Source organism: Megalobrama amblycephala, linkage group LG14 (genome assembly GCF_018812025.1).
Source record: "Megalobrama amblycephala isolate DHTTF-2021 linkage group LG14, ASM1881202v1, whole genome shotgun sequence".
NCBI lineage: Eukaryota > Metazoa > Chordata > Actinopteri > Cypriniformes > Xenocyprididae > Megalobrama > Megalobrama amblycephala.
In genome coordinates this window covers 29,324,706-29,344,816 of record NC_063057.1, presented here as the reverse complement: position 1 = coordinate 29,344,816, position 20,111 = coordinate 29,324,706, and the positions used below count along the sequence as shown (strand labels likewise).

Here is a 20,111-nt window from a genome sequence, read left to right as displayed (position 1 = left end):
AAATATCGCTACATGTCAATATCGCAATATTATGTTTGAGGATACTGTATCGATTCTCAAAAACACTGTTTCAATATTTATTTATTTATTTATTTATTTATTAACTTACTAACTAGATTCGTGGCTTGGTGTTTGGTTTAATCCCAACCGCTAGTCGCTAGAACGTAAACTGACGTGGAGAAGCACAAGGCGCGTGCATCACTGGCATTAGCATTAGCAAACCCAGCTCACAAGATGGTAGAATTATTCCACTCCCACGATATACAGAGCTGAAGTGTGGACTTATTTTGGTTTCAACTATAAAGAAACCACAAGGTGATCAACAAGAGTCATGCTGTGAACAACCCCTTTAATATAGATTAATCTATATTTAATTTAGGCTATAACTTATGCAGTACAGTCTGATAAATTTATTCAATATCTGTATAAACTCTAATGTTAAAAAAATGCTAGCTTTCAGTTGCACTGTGTTGAATGGCAATAATTCATGTTTAAAATTGGAAAAAATCTATTTAATCAAGACATCAGTCACTGTATTAGTATCAGTGATACTGGCCTTCATTCAAATGCAAATAAACAAGTATTTAAAATATCTTTATGTTGTTTCTACATTAACTTGGAGAATAACTGTGAAATTATTACATTATAAAATATAAAAATGTGTTTTTAATTGCAATAAATCACAGAAAAAATGTGTGATTAATCTAGTTTATTTTTTTAATCGATTGTTTAATTGTTTAAACCTATTGTATATCAGTGAGGGGTAGGAATTGTCAAGAATCTGTAATGTACTTTATCGGAAAAGAATTATAGGCACAAAAACCTTGAGAAAAAAAAAGTTTTGACATAGTAAACCTAAAAATGAGCCATGGTAGGTGTGGTATTATTGGAATAAATTACTCCAGACTGTATAATTATTGAAAATGAGGAGTTTTTCAGTAATTCAATGACTCATCACCAATTATTCCTCTGTTAATCTATGCAGTGGCATTCAGTTAAGCTGTCCTATTTTCGGAGATGGCCCTCACTGCAGAACACAAGATCCAGGGGGCTGGGTTGGATCTAGATTCAACTCCTCCCACTTTATATGATATTACACAGCGCCTGTGAGCCCCTGCTTGCACAGGGAGCGTGCCTTGTAACCATGGAGACGTTTGTGAGAGACGCTGTGTAATATCATTGCGCCTGCTGCAGCCATGGAACGGCATCAAAGTTCCTTGATTATTATGCCTGAATGAGAGTATAGTTCCTAGCCATATCAGCCTAGAAAATCACAACTTTTAATTTTCCATCGGTCTTAGTACACGATTTAACTACAGAAGAGACAAGTTTTAAATAGGAAAAATATTGAAACTCTTTGGTCATTTTTAAGCGAGATGCTAACGGTCTAATCAGATTAAATTAACTATGCTAAGCTATGCTAAAAGTGGTACCGCCAGAACCGGAGATCGGCTGAATGGATTCGAAAACAGTAAAACTCAACTGTTTAACTCTAGGGGAGTTGGAAAATGAGCCTATTTTCAAAAAAAGTGGAGTGTTCCTTTAAACATTATAGCTTCACTGCTTTAAAAACACTTTTCAGTAAGGCTGTCACTAATGATTATTTTGGTAATCGGGTAATCAGTCAATTATTCTGATGATTAATTGAGTAATCTGGTTTGTGTGTATGTGTGTGTGTGTGTGTGTGTAATAAAAATAGACCTAACCAAACAATAGCAACCCAAACTCTCAGAGAAGGAGTTTGCGACGCTCCATGTAAATAATTAAAGCACAAATATATTAAACCTGTATATTTACTTAATTGAATTGCAGCCTTTGTGGCACTATAGTATGTTTTTTTTAAAATCGTTTTAATATATTGCGCAGCCTTAAAAAACTTATAACAATGCAGTTCATGGATTCTCCTCTGGATATGCATCACTTCTGGTATTTTGCTGGTTATTCAACACAGGTAAATTGTAATCGAGGATTTTCTTAAAATAGAGTACTCAATTTTAATCAAGAAATTGTGACAGCCCTACTTTTGAGCCATGTGATATCCATAGGTCCTGTCTGGATCAGTGCTGAAACTCTTTATACAAACTTACATGTATAGATAGATCAGAACTTAAGAATATTGTGTATTATACTGACTTTTATACAGTAATATATTACAAATGTCAAACACACATTAGTTCTCATTAATACAGGTTCATATGTTAATGATTCTTCATAATTATCATCTTAAATCATACACTGAAGGTTCAGAATTATTGGAATCACATTCTGTAAAGCTCCTGTTATCTTAAGGGAAACAGTAGGAAACCACTGAAAGTGCTGTGGTTATTATAGCTATCATATATCCTCCTGCCAGACCAAAGTCTCACATAGACAACATCTCCAACCTCCAGGATCAACACAACTCCATTAGAGGAGTTTAAATAACTCTGAGGCTGAAGGGCATCTGCTACAACCACATGCTTTCCATTCTTATAAATGGCTGCAGCTGATCCAGTTGGGCCAACACCAAATACAGAGATTCTGAACATGTACGCTCCTTTCAGTGGGGCTGTGAATACACCTAAATCAAATAACAAGAGATACAGAATCAGCTGTTTCCTGTATGATTGCTTAATTACCAAACACACTGTAATAGTTTTGAAAGATAGCAGATCATTTCAGGCTACTTTTACACAACAACAATGTCTTAAACCAATCCATGGAAATGACATAATGCAGTCAACTTTTTTCCACGTCTGAGTTTTATGACTCCATTTCATTGATAATTACCTGTAATTGGGTTGTAGGCGTTCCCTATGTTTGTGAAGACGTTCCTGTAGGTTAGTGTGATTTCAGTGGTAAAAGGACCAATATATCCTTGGCCAGATTCCATCATTGAAGCTGAAAAAGCTATTTCTCTGTCTGTTATTGAAAAACATGAGTAATATGTCACAATATTGCTTTATTGTATACACTGAATTTAACATCATTCAAGCACACTTTCACCTCTGTTTTCCTTTCTCAACTCCACTTGACTCAGAGTAAGATTTAAAATTTCTGTGAAGGAATAAAGATTCTGTTAAATGACATTTACACTGATTATTGTAATAGATAACACAATTTACACAGTATACACTCAACTTTACACTAACATTTGCACTATTTAATATATTACATTGTTTTATTTTAGGGGCCTTAATAAGAGTTAAAGTTTTGGTGAAGTACCTTCATTTTTCTTCTTCATCTCATCCCTCAGTTCTCTGATGTTTTCTTTCTGCTCTGTAACGGTGGCGGTCAGTTCTCTGATTTTTCCTTTCTGCTCTGTAACGGTGGCGGTCAGTTCTCTGTTCTTTTCTTTCTGCTCTGTAACGGTGACGGTCAGTTCTCTGATGTTTTCTTTCTGCTCTGTAACGGTGGCGGTCAGTTCTCTGTTCTTTTCTTTCTGCTCTGTAACGGTGGCGGTCAGTTCTCTGATGTTTCCTTTCTGCTCTGTAACGGTGGCGGTCAGTTCTCTCAGTGCTGCATGGATGTCAGGGATGCCCAGATCACAGTATTGTTGTCTGTCAGTTGAAGCTTCAGCTCTCAAAGTGTCTGTTTGAGGTGGATTCTGTCTTCCGTCCTCAGAGCTGATCTGTTGACTGATCTCCTTCTCATTGAGTCCTCCATCTACCTGCTGCTGGACGACAAACACAAAGGTTTCCAATAGCAGCAGTATACATACTAAAGCCTTCATTCTTCACTGATGTTTGTTTCCAGCTCTTGCTCTGTCATCCTCACAGCCTCTCATGTTCCTTTTATAGTGTCCTGATTCACTGTCTTTTGTACTTGATTTATATTGTTTCAGATAAATAAGTAGTTCAAGTTAATTATTAATCATAATTAGTGGGATGTTCCAGGCTTAGTAGATGTTTATCTCAATTCACTTCATTTGTGGCACTGTTGATTTCAACAGAAAATAACTTTGATTCATCTCTTAGTTTTATATATAAAACATACATGCATACATACATACTTATATACAAGTGCTGTCGTGAGATGGATGAAAGGAGGACTCAAGATGACAGTTTGAGGAAACTGGTGGCTCTCGTAACTGTACACACACAGCAGACAGTGGTTGGAGAGACCACCGAGAAAGCAGGAGACGAGTATGAACCCAGCAAGAGCAAATGATATGCTAGAAAACGCCTCGTCTAAGGTTCCTGAACACACGATTAAAACAGGTGAGACACAGAGCAAAAACACAATGCAGACATGAAACATCCACGTGACATGAAGTGATCAACTGACAACAAGGGGTAGACACAGCTGGACATATAAAGGGTAGAGGGAATGAACGACAGTGTGAGGGAATGAACGACAGTGTGAGAGATCAGCTCGTGATTAAGCACCGTAGCACTGATTACTCCAATCACAAGCTGCCGAAAAATGACAGGACAAGACAAACAACAGGAAGAGCCGGTGTCACACCCTGAAAATGTGACAGTTGCTGGTCATATAATTAGAATATCATCAAAAAGTTGATTTATTTCACTAATTCCATTCAAAAAGTGAAACTTGTATATTATATTCATTCATTACACACAGACTGATATATTTCAAATGTTTATTTCTTTTAATTTTGATGATTATAACTGACAACTAAGGAAAATCCCAAATTCAGTATCTCAGAAAATTAGAATATTACTTAAGACCAATACAAAGAAAGGATTTTTAGAAATCTTGGCCAACTGAAAAGTATGAACATGAAAAGTATGAGGATGTACAGCACTCAATACTTAGTTGGGGCTCCTTTTGCCTGAATTACTGCAGCAATGCGGCGTGGCTGGGGTCGATCAGTCTGTGGCACTGCTCAGGTGTTATGAGAGCCCAGGTTGCTCTGATAGTGGCCTTCAGCTCTTCTGCATTGTTGGGTCTGGCATAGCGCATCTTCCTCTTCACAATACCCCATAGATTTTCTATGTGGTTAAGGTCAGGCGAGTTTGCTGGCCAATTAAGAATAGGGATACCATGGTCCTTAAACCAGGTACTGGTAGCTTTGGCACTGTGTGCAGGTGCCAAGTCCTGTTGGAAAATGAAATCTGCATCTCCATAAAGTTGGTCAGCAGCAGGAAGCATGAAGTGCTCTAAAACTTCCTGGTATACAGCTACGTTGACCTTGGACCTCAGAAAACACAGTGGACCAACACCAGCAGATGACATGGCACCCCAAACCATCACTGACTGTGGAAACTTTACACTGGACTTCAAGCAATGTGGATTGTGTGTCTCTAATTTCTTCCTCCAGACTCTGGGACTCTGATTTCCAAAGGAAATGCAAAATTTACTTTCATCAGAGAACATAACTTTGAACCACTCAGCAGCAGTCCAGTCCTTTTTGTCTTTAGCCCAGGCGAGATGCTTCTGACACTGTTGGTCAAGAGTGGCTTGACACAAGGAATGCGACAGCTGAAACCCATGTCTTGCATACGTCTGTGCGTAGTGGTTCTTGAAGCACTGACTCCAGCTGCAGTCCACTCTTTGTGAATCTCCCCCACATTTTTGAATGGGTTTTGTTTCACAATCCTCTCCAGGGTGCGGTTATCCCTATTGCTTGTACTTGCACTTTTTTCTACCACATCTTTCCCTTCCCTTCGCCTCTATATTAATGTGTTTGGACACAGAGCTCTGTGAAGAGCCAGCCTCTTTTGCAATGACCTTTTTTGTCTTGTCCTCCTTGTGCAAGGTGTCAATGGTCGTCTTTTGGACAACTGTCAAGTCAGCAGTCTTCCCCATGATTGTGTAGCCTACAGAACTAGACAGAGAGACCATTTAAAGGCCTTTGCAGGTGTTTTGAGTTAATTAGCTGATTAGAGTGTGGCACCAGGTGTCTTCAATATTGAACCTTTTCACAATATTCTAATTTTCTGAGATACTGGGATCTTCCTTAGTTGTGAGTTATAATCATAAAAATTAAAAGAAATAAACATTTTAAATATATCAGTCTGTGTGTAATGAATGAATATAATATACCAGTTTCACTTTTTGAATGGAATTAGTGAAATAAATAAACTTTTTGATGATATTCTAATTATATGACCAGCACTTGTATATATGTATGTATGTACCGCGGTTCATCCCAAATCTGACAAAGCATCTAATAATCTAACATTCTGTACTTCTACCTCATATTAATCTTTTAATCATATTTATAGACACCACAGCTAACAGAGCAATTTTGTCTTTACTGTTCCAATATTAATGGAGTGCACTGTATATATTATACATAGAGAGAGAAATCATGCAGTAGACCAACTTATAGCAGGCAAAGGGTAAATCAGAAATCTTCGGTTGTGTGAAAGGATTGTCGGAAAACTATAAAGCACACCCAGTCCAAACAGTGTTAGCTTCTGAAGCAAGTCGGTCACAGGCATGCTGGGAGTATTTCAGAGTGACGGAGCATCTTGTTCCCTCTCAGGGAACCATGGTTACATACATAACCAGAGATGTTCCCTTTCAAGGGCAGCTCTGTGGACGTAGGCATCTAACACCCTAACCGGGCAGAGCAGATTTAATCTCTCCTGGTCTGAGTTCTGAAATGGAGGCGGGTAGAAGGCCTGCAGCATAACAGGGCTTGGGGAATAAGGTTTTTTACCATGTTAATCATAATCAAAGGGATGTTCCAGACTTCCAGGCAAGTTTATCTCTATTCACAATATTTGTGGCACAATGTTGATCTCAACAGAAAATAACTTTTGACTGATCTCTTAGTTGTGTTTGTTGTTTATTTTTTAATTTATATAGATCAGCAGTCGGCAACCTTATGGGATGTGGAGGAATTATCACAGAAGATTGTTGGATCACAGAAACCTCCAGTCGTGTGAATGGTTCATCTGATCTGCAGGTTAAAATCTCTTTATACTTTAATAGTATTTATGGCACCTAACTTAATAAAACAGGTTGTGTGACTATGAGGAAGGATTACCTAAAATGTACGCCAATATGCAAGTTTGAGTGACTTTATTTAAAGGATTAGTCCACTTTTAAATAAACTTTTCCTGATAATTTACTCACCCCCATGTCATCCAAGATGTCCATGTCTTTCTTTCTTCAGTCGAAAAGAAATTAAGGTTTTTGATGAAAACATTCCAGGATTTTTCTTCTTATAGTAGGCTTGAATGGGCACCAAACAGCTGAAGGTCATAATTAGTTTCACTGCAGCTTCAAATTGTTCAACACGATCCCAGATGAGAAATAAGAGTCTTATCTAGTGAAATCATCGCTCATTTTCTGTAAAAAATAGAAAATTATATAGGTTTTAACCAGAAATGCCCATCTTGAACTAGCTCTCTTCTTCTTCTCCTCTATTAGAATTCCAGCAGTGTAGACGCTGCTAAGCGTATTACTGCCCTCCTCAGGTCAAAGTTTGAACTAATTTTTATATGCAATATGCTAGTTCAATAGTATATAACAATTAGTTCAAACTTTGACCTGTGGAGGGCAGTAATACGCTTAGCAGCGTCTACACTGCTGGAATTCAAATAGAGAAGAAGAAGAGAGCTAGTTCAAGATGAGCATTTAAGTTTAAAACTTTTTTCAGAAAATGAGCGACCCTTATTTCTCGTCTGGGATCGTGTTGAACAATTTGAAGCTGCAGTGAAACTAATTATGACCTTCAGCTGTTTGGTGCCCATTCAAGCCTACTATAAGAAGAAAAATCCTGGAATGTTTTCATCAAAAACCTTAATTTCTTTTCGACTGAAGAAAGAAAGACATGGACATCTTGGATGACATGGGGGTGAGTAAATTATCAGGAAAAGTTTATTTAAAAGAGAACTAATTCTTTAAATTAAATACAAACCCGATTCCAAAAAAGTTGGGACACTGTACAAATTGTGAATAAAAACAGAATGCAATGATGTGGAAGTTTCAAATTTCAATATTTTATTCAGAATACAACATAGATGACATATAAAAAGTTTAAACTGAGAAAATGTATCATTTTAAGGGAAAAATAAGTTTATTTTAAATTTCATGGCATCAACACATCTCAAAAAAGTTGGGACAAGGCCATGTTTACCACTGTGTGGCATCCCCTCTTCTTTTTATAACAGTCTGCAAACGTCTGGGGACTGAGGAGACAAGCTGCTCAAGTTTAGGAATAGGAATGTTGTCCCATTCTTGTCTAATACAGGCTTCTAGTTGCTCAACTGTCTTAGGTCTTCTTTGTCGCATCTTCCTCTTTATGATGCGCCAAATGTTTTCTATGGGTGAAAGATCTGAAACTGCAGTCTGGCCATTTCAGTACCCGGATCCTCCTTCTACGCAGCCATGATGTTGTAATTGATGCAGTATGTGGTCTGGCATTGTCATGTTGGAAAATGCAAGGTCTTCCCTGAAAGAGACGACGTCTGGATGGGAGCATATGTTATTCTAGAACTTGGATATACCTTTCAGCATTGATGGTGCCTTTCCAGATGTGTAAGCTGCCCATGCCACACGCACTCATGCAACCCCATACCATTAGAGATGCAGGCTTCTGAACTAAGCACTGATAACAACTTGGGTTGTCCTCGTCCTCTTTAGTCCGGATGACATGGCGTCCCAGTTTTCCAAAAAGAACTTCAAATTTTGATTCATCTGACCACAGAACAGTTTTCCACTTTGCCACAGTCCATTTTAAATGATCCTTGGCCCAGAGAAAACGCCTGCGCTTCTGGATCATGTTTAGATATGGCTTCTTTTTTGACCTATAGAGTTTTAGCCGGCAACGGCGAATGGCACGGTGGATTGTGTTCACCGACAATGTTTTCTGGAAGTATTCCTGAGCCCATGTTGTGATTTCCATTACAGTAGCATTCCTGTATGTGATGCAGTGCCGTCTAAGGGCCCGAAGATCACAGGCATCCAGTATGGTTTTTCCGGCCTTGACCCTTACGCACAGAGACTGTTCCAGATTCTCTGAATCTTTGGATGATATTATGCACTGTAGATGATGATAACTTTAAACTCTTTGCAATTTTTCTCTGAGAAACTCCTTTCTGATATTGCTCCACTATTTTTTGCTGCAGCATTGGGGGAATTGGTGATCCTCTGCCCATCTTGACTTCTGAGAGACACTGCCACTCTGAGAGACACTGCCACTCTGAGAGGCTCTTTTTATACCCAATCATGTTGCCAATTGACCTAATAAGTTGCAAATTGGTCCTCCAGCTGTTCCTTATATGTACATTTAACTTTTCCGGCCTCTTATTGCTACCGGTCCCAACTTTTTTGGAATGTGTAGCTCTCATGAAATCCAAAATGAGCCAATATTTGGCATGACATTTCAAAATGTCTCACTTTCAACATTTGATATGTTATCTATATTCTATTGTGAATAAAATATAAGTTTATGAGATTTGTAAATTATTGCATTCCTTTTTTATTCACAATTTGTACAGTGTCCCAACTTTTTTGGAATCGGGTTTGTACATTAGCTATTGTCACGTGTCAGTGATTATCAGGATCTCTGATATATTTCTGACCTCCAATATAGATTTAATGAAAAAATTATGTGAAAATAATATTAAATTTAATGACATGTATAAAAACATTATTGTTAATAGTTGTTATGTGATTATTAACCTAATTTACAACTTTTCCTGTACAAGAATGCCCTAGATTTTGGGAAATAGTATTATTTATGCACTTATGATAAAGTTTACAATGTTGTTTTACAACTTGTTTTATGGTATCATAATGTGAGCTGTAGTTTTGCAGTGTGTACTTTGATCTTATCTTTAACCTTGTTATTGTTATTCTCAGGGTAGATAAATTAAGTCGAATCTGGCATAAATTAAAAGCATTTTAAATTACTTACAGTTTGTTCAGAAGACTTCTCGGTGGTGTGTTCTTGGTTAAAGTCTTAAAACACTATAAATCATAGCTTTTTGTAATCAGTTAAATTTCTTTTAATTGGTTACTTTTCTTATAATAAAAAAAATGTAAAGGCAAATAAAATGTCATCATTAAGGTATAAAGTACAATAATCATGCTTTGAATCAAAGGTGTAGTCAGCTCTTGTCACGTGTATGTTCTGTTTACCTCAGTTCTGTCTTGTCTGCATTAGTCCTTGGCCCAGAGAAAGCAAAATGCATCTAAAATAAACATTTATATGCAGAGTAGTCTATCTAAAATTACACTGTATGTAATACTACTGTTTCTTTGGCTTTTGTCTTTGGTCCCACTTTATATTAAGTGGCCTAAACTACTATGTACTTACATCAAAAAATAAGTACAATGTACTTATTTGGGTTCATATTGAATTGCAAAACACTTTTGCTGATATTGAGGTGGATACGGGTAAGGTTAGGGAAAGCTTTGGTGGTATGAGTAGGTTTAAGGGTAGGGGTAAGGGTTAAGGGATGGGTCATTGTAGTGTAATTATGAATGTAATTACAGAAATTAATTACAGATGTAATTACATGCAGGTGTTTTTAAAATATAAGTACAATGTAAAAACATGTATGTACACAATAAGTGCATTGTATCAAATGATTAATTTAAATGTAAGTACATAGTAGTTAAGGCCACTTAATATAAAGTGGGCCCTTGTCTTTTTTGTGCACATCTATTTCCTGTTCGTATTTTACCTTTTGTTTACCATTGCTGTTTATTTAGATTCTAGTCAAATGGTGCAAAATCACTAAGCGGTTTAGTTTTTTTAACAATACTTTTCTTACAAACGGAGTTAGCAGTATTGACTCTGAAGGAGATAACTGATAAAATAAAAAAATATATATCTGCAAGCAATGATGATGGGCCCAAGCTCTGGTGCCACCGCCACCCTGGTTGCTTTAGGATAACTGAGAAAGGTGGGAAATGTGCTTTTAAAGTAGGTAAATGTTGACAATTTTCATTTTTGAGTGAACTATCCCTTTAAGTAGGGTGTTATGACACATCTGTACCCTTTGCTTCACAGCACACATGTGCTTTACACTACATACTATTTATCTATTAGTGATTTCTAACATGTTATAACAACTGCAACTCTTTATGAAAGGGTTGAATCACTATTACAGGGAGAGTTTGTTGTATTGTTCCCTTTCACTTATTTGTTAGAAGGTAACACCAAACAAAACAGAAACGGTTGATCTTTTTATGATCTCCAACAAAATATTCCCAATATTCCATGAAAAGGCTCATTGGCCGCAACACACAGTTCCTTACTCCATAGAAATAAAAAGCAATAATAAAAATAATACTCATCAGCCTGATAACAAACCTAACGTCCAGATGGAAAAATTTAAAGTCCCAAAAAATAGAAAAATATATAATCTGCTGGTTCAGGCATAACAAAAACACAGGTTATCCTCCAGCTGAAGAAAAAAAGTCCTCAGAGTTTAGTCCGAAAAAAGTATATTCCAGACTAGAGCGTGCACCTATTAAACAACTCAAAATTTTAATACAAACAAAAGACATATGAAAAAGCTCAAAATCAACATAAAAAATAGACAATAAACATTTAGGCATGGCACTGAAGGGCTGGATTCAGAAATCCACTGCCGCTTCAGATACGCTTTGAGAGATGTGTAATGAGTTATTAACAAATACTATTCCTTCTACCTATTCAGTGAATTGAATGACTTCTTTAAGCTTATGTTTTTGAGAGGAAAAACATATTTCTTCTCTTCTAGCTGACCATAACAGCCAAGGTCACATGGATGTGAGGTATAACTGTAAAAATGTAATGTAAGCAGAGCGGCCTACGATTTCCTTGTGAGAACTGAAGCTGGCTTCTGCTTCAAATGCTTCATTTTTTTGACTTAAGTGAGCATCATGCAGTGTTACAATGTAACTGTCATGTTTGGTCTCATCTGACAGCTTAGAAACTAAACTGAATTGTGGTGAACGTTATATCAAAGTATCCTCTAGGTGTTGTTGTTTAAACATGCATTGAGAATATGTTAATGTATTCTTCCCTCTTTAACCCTGCCCCACCGGTGCAAAACCTCATACAAGAAAGACTTTTACAGCCTCACCTTCACAGCAGTGCTTTATTTGTTGCAGTTAAGTTTTTCTATACAGTATGTTTTTCCATTCTACTGTCTGTATATTGAAACATGTAAGTTAATAAATTACTTTGCCTGCTTTAAATGCTTTGAGATCTTTCCTATTGAAGGGTCCAATTCCTGAATCCAGTGTATTAAGAACACACACTGATTCTAATATATATAATTCATAAATATATGTGTGGTTTTCCTTCACATGCAAGAATATCCTAAGTTATATGTTGTGTGGTAGGATTATGTTTTTTATTTGTTTTTCTTCATAAAAGGTGCCGTCAGGGTGTGTAAACCACCATAAACTATATAGTGGTTAATCAATAATGAAAGTTTATTTTGACACGTGCAGAAGCCCAAATGACATTCAGGCTGTTAAACAGGCCTGCAGTAAAAGCTTCAGATCAGACCCTGAACACACTGATTCATATCACACAAAGAATGACTAAATAAATAAATAGTTCATTATTTATGAATCTGGATTTATTCAGTATACTCTTTTGAAAGATTTGTAATGAGTGATTTATAATCAAGATATTAATAATCAACTTTTATCATTCTATGTGTTAAATGATTTGAATGACTTCTTCAAGCTCGACATTAGTTACAGAATTAAATGTCTGAATATGGACTTGTTTTTGTAAGGTTTGAGAGAGAAGCTTTGACGTCCTCTCGCGGTTGAAACAAACAGGTCTGGGCAACGAACTTAAGCTTCTCTCTTCTTCAAAATCCTCCAACATTTCTCTTTAAAGATTCTTAAAATGCACTAAAACTACCAAAACACTTCATTCATCCCTCAAATCAACTCATTCTTCCAGAACTCTAGCAAAGGTTTCACACAACAAACACTCTTTGACAATCATAAAACACAGACCTAAAAAACACTAACATCAGGTGGCATTATACAGTGTTTTCTTTTTCTGTACAAAACAAGAATGACATTCTCTACTGCTTATATGTTGCCCATGTTTACATTACAGTACAAAATTATTCCTAAAATAAATTATTTTACACTTATAATTCATGACTGGTGTTTTGTTTTGCTCTCTCCTCTGTTCTTCCACATACATCATTACGTCATGCGTCGGGTCAGAGTCATACAGTCATACAGAATTAAATAGCAACATAAAGTGATTGTATATACATTTTGTGTATGTTCATTGAGCATTACAATCTGATTATTTTTGTGAAGCTAATGTCAGTAAGTTAGTTTTTATTTGTTATTTATTGTGTGCAACATTACGGAAGCCCTAAACGGCCATGGATTATTTTTTTTTTTCTATATTGTTTTCTCGTGATCTCGAGATAACAAAAGTTGTTTTCTCTTGATCACGACTTATTTTCTCGTAATCTCAAGATGACATAAGTTGTTTTCTCGTGATCACGACTTATTTTTCTCGTGATCTCGAGATAACAGAAGTTGTTTTCTCGTGATCACGACTTATTTTCTCATGATCTCAAGATAACAAAAGTTGTTTTGTCATGATCACGACTTAAAAATTCTTTTTACAATGATTGATTCTGAAAAACACTGTACACGGATTCTACTGTTGCTACAGTAACAAACAAAACTTTGACGCACATCTGATCGACGGATAAATCATGCGCTCTTATATCTTGTGGATATTTCAGCTAAACGTTTACTTCACTTAATAATAAAGTTTACAATAAATAAATACATATAGGCTAATCAATCACTGTTTAATAAATGTACGCTTAACATATTGTTTGTGTAATTAAATTAATATTTAACAGAGCATCTCAAGCGCAGGCAGAGTGCCTTCAGAAAGATGCCAGATTATTCTATAATTCTAAAACCTTTTAGATTAAACCAACTTTATTTTCCGTACTCATTTAATATATATATATATATATATATATATATATATATATATTTTTTTTTTTTTTTTTTTTTTTTTTTTACATAATGTGTTTGTTATTTCTATTGGTCATGTAGGATAGCTGTGATATCATGTGCGTTAAACTGTCTTCCTCCTATCTTCCATTAAAATACTCCAGATTTCCAAAAAACAAAACAAAAAAAACTTTAATCCAGTTGATAAAGGCTAAAACAATCTTGGGACGCTGTTTGAGAAGCGTGTTTATGTGTATGTGTTTTCTACAAAGATATGTAGAAAATACAATAGGTTACACACTATCAGTGAGTTAAATACATTAAGTGACATAATTAGGTAAACGAACACTGAAACTGCGATGATTAAAATAGCGTCTTAAAGATACACAATATAAGATACAAACAGAATACTATACAGTGACATCAAAATTAGTTTTAATAAGCAAAGTTTAATATCACACTGAACTATTGCGGTCGTGAAACTGTGGTGAGTCATGCATCTAGTCAGAACGATAACAGATACACTTTCAAGCAAAATAATTATAATCAGTCATTTAACAGTAAAGTAAATCGCTTAAGGCACACAATACTGCAAAAATAAAGCAATCACGAAAACTGTCCAAAACTCGTACAATCTTAGCCAATATGAACTAATACAGTGGATATTTACAGTGCATCACCAGTTATATTTGGTAATATACTGCCACCTGTTGGCAAATTTGTGTAATTTAGAGTAGAGAATAAGTCGTGATCACAAGAAAACAACTTTTGTTATCTCGAGATCACGAGAAAATAAGTCGTGATCACGAGAAAACAAGATAGAAAAAAATAGTAATCCATGGCCGTTTAGGGCTTCCGTACAACATCTATGTATAATAATAGTATTATCTGCTAATACCATAACATTAAATCTGATTGGTTTGCATTGGTGACGTCATATGTAAATTATATGCGGCCCGTGAGACTTGCACTTGGACCTTTTTGCGGCCCACTGGGAAAAAGGGTTGAGAACCACTGCTGTAAATCAATGTGTACGGTCTATCAGAAGCTAGTTCTTTTAGTTTGTAAAATAGTTTTAAATATGGATATTTTTCTTACACAAATGCATGGCTTCGCTTCAGAAGGCCTTTATTAAACCCCCTGGAGCCGTGTGGATATCTTTTACGATGGATTGATGCATTTTTTTGGGCTTCAAAATCTCATCCTCTATTTACTGCTATTGTAAAGCTTGGATTAGCCACGACATAATCCCCTGCTTTCACAGACAAGGTTTAAGATAGTCCTAGACTAAAATGCATATTGTAGTCTACTGACATATCTTAAAATATGACAGTGCCATTGTTTTGTCTCAAGATGCACACCAGTAATGTTTTTCTAGGGCATGTTTATAAAAACTACTTAAAACCCCAATTGAACTAAGACTTAATCCTGGAACTAACCCTTAAACCAATCAGAATCTTTCAATGTGAGAGCAGCCTACAAACTCCTTTCTGAGTGTTGAAGTTGACTTCTGCTGATGAAACTAAAATTTTCTTCAGTTGGCTGCATTTCTGACTCCTGGTCTTCATTCATCATATCTGGTCATCGGGTCTTTAACTGTAAATTTCCTTACAATATATTTTCCTAAAAGTTCAGAGTCTGATAAATAATGGAATTATACATATAACTGATTTTTGTTTCTATTATTGGTTCAAAATAGAAGTGTACTCTTCCAGTCTTACAGTGAGTTAATAATTATATGTGCGGTTTTCCTTTACATATCTTCTGAAGTTATGGAAAAGTGGAAAAATCAACACTTTTGATAATGTGTACATTGACATCTACTAGACTGAAATGTCTGAATTTATTTTGTTGTCAGATTGTTTTTTATTTGTTTTTCTTCATAAAATGTGCCGTCAGGGTGTGTAAACCACCATAAACTATATAGTGGTTAATCAATAATGAAAGTATATTTTTGACACGTGCAGAAGCACAAATGACATTCAGGCTGTTAAACAGGCCTGCAGTAAAAGCTTCAGATCAGACCCTGAACAGACTTTGGACTGAACAACACTGAATTGAAGCATTTATAGAAAGTCCTCATGTGAACCCTCATTTATAAAACATGTGTATGCACAGATTTGATCTTAGAGTGTTTATGCTAAAATCCACGCCAAAGTTCATATTTATAAAAAGTGGTTCAAAAATTGAAAGTAGTTCTTTCAATTTCAAATCTTAAGAATAATGTACTGTAATGTAAACATGGGCCATGCAACATATAAGCAGTAGAGAATGTCATTCTTGTTTTGTACAGAAAAAGAAAACATTGTATAATGCCACCTGATGTTAGTGTTTTTTAGGTCTGTGTTTTATGATTGTCAAAGTGTGTTTGTTGTGTGAAACCTTTGCTAGAGTTCTGGAAGAATGAGTTGATTTGAGACATGAATGAAGTGTTTTGGTAGATTTAGTGTATTTTAAATGTCAAATTAACTGCTGTGAAGCTGAAAGTTGGCTAGGAGAACTGTGTGAAGAGTTGAAAAAGTGATTTAAATATTAAGAAATGTGGCCTAGTGATTGTAAAAAAAAAAAAAAAATGCAAAGCACAGTATTAAGTTTTTATTGAGAGTAGGCTATACGGAAATAAAAAAGAAACATTTTACAGTTTAGAATTTTTCACAGAGAAGTCATACTAGCTCATCTAGTTTCTCTAGGGTTGAGACTAAACAAGAAGAAAAATGTTCTCTGTCCTACCCAGAGAATGACATATTTAGGTGTCATGTGGGATTCAAACAAGATGCGGGCACAATAGTCTCCCTCTCGAGTCGAGACCATTCTAACCACCCTGAACAATGTCAGGCTAGGCCACGATTGCACTGTTCTACAGTACCAAGAAACATTAGGTCTCATGGCATCAGTGTCCTCTGTGATTCCTATGTGCCTTCTGCATATGAGACCATTTCAGTTGTGGCTCAGAGCTGGGAGATTTTGTCCAACCAATTCCCCATGGCAAATAAGGGCAAGGGTACGCGATGAGTGCTTTGTGCCCTTTCTAAAATCCATGTTTATGGTAAGAGTTACGCGCTGCTGCTTCGTTTCCTTTCTATGTGGCTCAGACCCTGGTTCTTCACCTTGGGTCCCATTTTATATGCGTTGATGTTACAACATGCTAACAACAGACGCTTCACATATGGGCTGGGGAGCGGTCTTAGGTGGCCGTCCAGTCCAAAGAGATATGGTGAGGTCATCATCTTGATTGGCACATCAATTGTCTCGAATTGATGGCTGTATTTCTGTCCCTGAAGTACTTTCTCCACTAGTTAAGGTTACCATGTCCTACTGTGGATGTACATTACTGCGGTAGCCTCTAATACAAATCACCGGAGAGACAGAGCATACCGAAACTCCACCCGAGGTAGTGTAACAAATCTGGTAAAGATTTCACAAAACAGAGATGGACCACTTCGCCCACAACAGGCAGCGCAATGTCCACTCTATTTCTTTCTAAATCACCCAGCTCCCCCAGAATCCGCCTGTATGCATTTCCTCCAGTTTCTATGCTCCCAGGAGTTCTACTTTGCATCCTCATCCTGATTATCTGCCTAAGGTTTCTTTCTCGACCTTGCATCCAGTCATTCTTGAAGCCTTCTGTCCTCCGCCGTTCACTTCGCCGGATCAGGAGAGACTTCACAGACTGTGTCCATTCCGTGCTCTTCAGACCTACGTCCACCGCACTAGCCAGTGGCATAAGTCAGAGCAACTATTAATTTGTCATGGCGGCCATAACAGGAGTGCGGCCGCTTCGAAACAGACCATGTCACATTGGGTGAGAGATGCTTTTGCACTTGCCTATGAGGCGCGTGAGCGCACTTCGCCAACAGGAATCAGTGCTGATTCCACCAGGGGGGTTGCCTCCTTGCAAAATGTTTGTAATATGGTAGGTTAGTCCTCTCCGCACACATTCATAAGGTTTTATAGTTTGGATGTTCATGTTACTCCAGGCTCTTGCGTCTTTGAGTCAACATCACAAGCTAGTGTTTGAGACTCTCTGAGCTTTGTGACACACTTCACAGCTGGGGGGGTCCAGACAGACAGTGCAGTGGTGTGGGTATTCTTGTTCCCATAGCGCTGATAAAGTGCAGCTTGAGTGTAGCCTTTGAAAGGGAATGGCCTGGGTTACTTCACTGTATCCCTGTTCCCTGAAAAGGCGGGAACGAGAAGCTGCTCTTTATTGCCACACTGGAATGTCCCAGGACTGCTCTTCAGACAAAATATCTGCAGATGCACCTGTGGTTTATCTAATTATAGCCTTGCATGTGGCAATCATCTCCATTACCTCCTCAATGTCAGATCCACTTAACGTATGCTTCAGAATTGTGTTCAGAACACAATGCTGCACATGGTATCCAGTGATAATTTTTTTAGGGCAGCTTTAATGTTATAGCCCTGGTCACTCACGAGCACCACTTGATCAAATGAGATCCCGTAAGAACACAGCTGCTCATTAATCTGTTCGTGGATGTTGATTGCTGTTTTGGGCAATGTGCAATCGGATTCCATTGTGCACATAACACGGCTTGCCAGCTTCCAATCCTCTGTGATATAATGGCACGTCAAGACAGTGTAGGACCTTCTGTTAAAATCATCAGTCCACATATCAGTTGTTATTGCAACCCCTCCATTGTCATGCACCGCTGACTTCAGAACCTCGGATAAGGCTTCTTTCTCGACCATGGCCTGTTTTTTTAGCTCGATCACAGACTGTCTGCCTATGAGGAAGCACTCCATTTGCGTTGACTGAGCAATAACGTGCTCTAATGTTGATGAGACCTTGTGCCACTTTCATAAAACCTTCCCTCGAAACAATATCAAAGGGGCGCAGGTCTGTGCAACAAAAGTCCACGCAATAATCCACAAATTTACTCTTCACTTGAAGAGGAATTTTCGTGTGGTCAGGGCGCATAAAGCTGTGATGATGATCGCGTAAACGATTGGCTGATGTTTTTAAGGCCCTACCTCGTGCACAGATGATGTATATTAATATTTTTCCTTTCAGTGCACCTAATAAATAGTCTTTTATCAGTTAGTAAAGACAGTTTCAAGTAATATTGCAAAAATGTATAAAACAAAACATCCTCTTTAGCACCTTTAAATTCAGTGTATTCATTCTCAGTGTAATACAGTAATATATCACAATATTACTTATGTTTTTCAATAACAGACAGAGAAATAGCTTTTTCAGCTGGACTGAGGGAATCTGGCGATGGATATATTGGTCCTTTTACCACTGAAATCACACTAACCTACAAGAACGTCTTCACAAACATACGGAACGCCTACAACCCAATTACAGGTAATTATCAATGAAATGGAGTCATAAACTCAGTTTATAGTAATGAAAACCTTCTGCTCCATTCAGACCTCTCTGGAGTTGTGTAATGTGTGTAAGAGAATTAGGGGCTGTTTACACGACACCAGCTTTATGGGGTCCTGAAAACACATACTTTGGAAAACCAAGTTTTTGGAAACAATACCGTTATCGTCTCCATGTAAACTACAAAAACATGAATTTGTGAAAAATGTGATGTCATGTGCATGTGTATTACATGTTCAGTCTATAGGTGTTTAGTGTTTCTTTACAAAGTAACATTGCCAACTACTGGCCTGGCAGCAGAATACAGCATTAAGTCGTTTCCACGGACCTGTGTGAAAAACACAAAGAAAAAACTTGTCCGGTTTAGGACATTGTTGTCGTGTATATGTAGCCTGAAATCATCTGCCATCTTTCTAAACTATTACACAGTGTGTTTGGTAATTAAGCAATAATACAGGAAACAGCTGATTCTGTATCTCTTGTTATTTGATTTAGGTGTTTTCACAGCCCCACTGAAAGGAGCGTACATGTTCAGAATCTCTGTATTTGGTCAAGGCCCGACTTCATCAGCTGCAGCCATTTATAAGAATGGAGAGAAGGTGGTTATGGCATTTGCCCATCAGGCTCAGAATTGGTTCAACTCCTCAAATGGAGTTGTGTTGATCCTGGAGGTTGGAGATGTTGTCTATGTGAGACTGTACCCTAACACAAGGATATTTGATAACGAGAATAACTTCAATACTTTCAGTGGTTTCCTACTGTTTCCCTTAAGAGAAGATAAACTTAGCAAAATGTGATTCCAATAATAATGAACCTTCAGCGTAATGATATATGATTTAAGATAAAAAATCATGAAGAATCATTAACATATGAACTTGTATTAATGAGGACTAATGTGTGTTTGGAA

The 20,111-nt window shown here is 37.0% G+C and overlaps 1 protein-coding gene across 1 annotated transcript; it reads left to right on the top strand.

Annotated features, from left to right (window-relative positions):
* Nucleotides 1-1,017: 1,017 nt before the first annotated feature.
* On the top strand, nucleotides 1,018-20,001 carry LOC125244405 (complement C1q-like protein 4). The gene is made up of 5 exons (XM_048154492.1): nucleotides 1,018-1,106; nucleotides 3,604-3,674; nucleotides 17,463-17,580; nucleotides 19,023-19,183; nucleotides 19,700-20,001. Exons 1-5 carry the CDS (start codon nucleotides 1,018-1,020, stop codon nucleotides 19,999-20,001), a joined length of 741 nt encoding a protein of 246 aa, XP_048010449.1.
* Nucleotides 20,002-20,111: the final 110 nt, after the last annotated feature.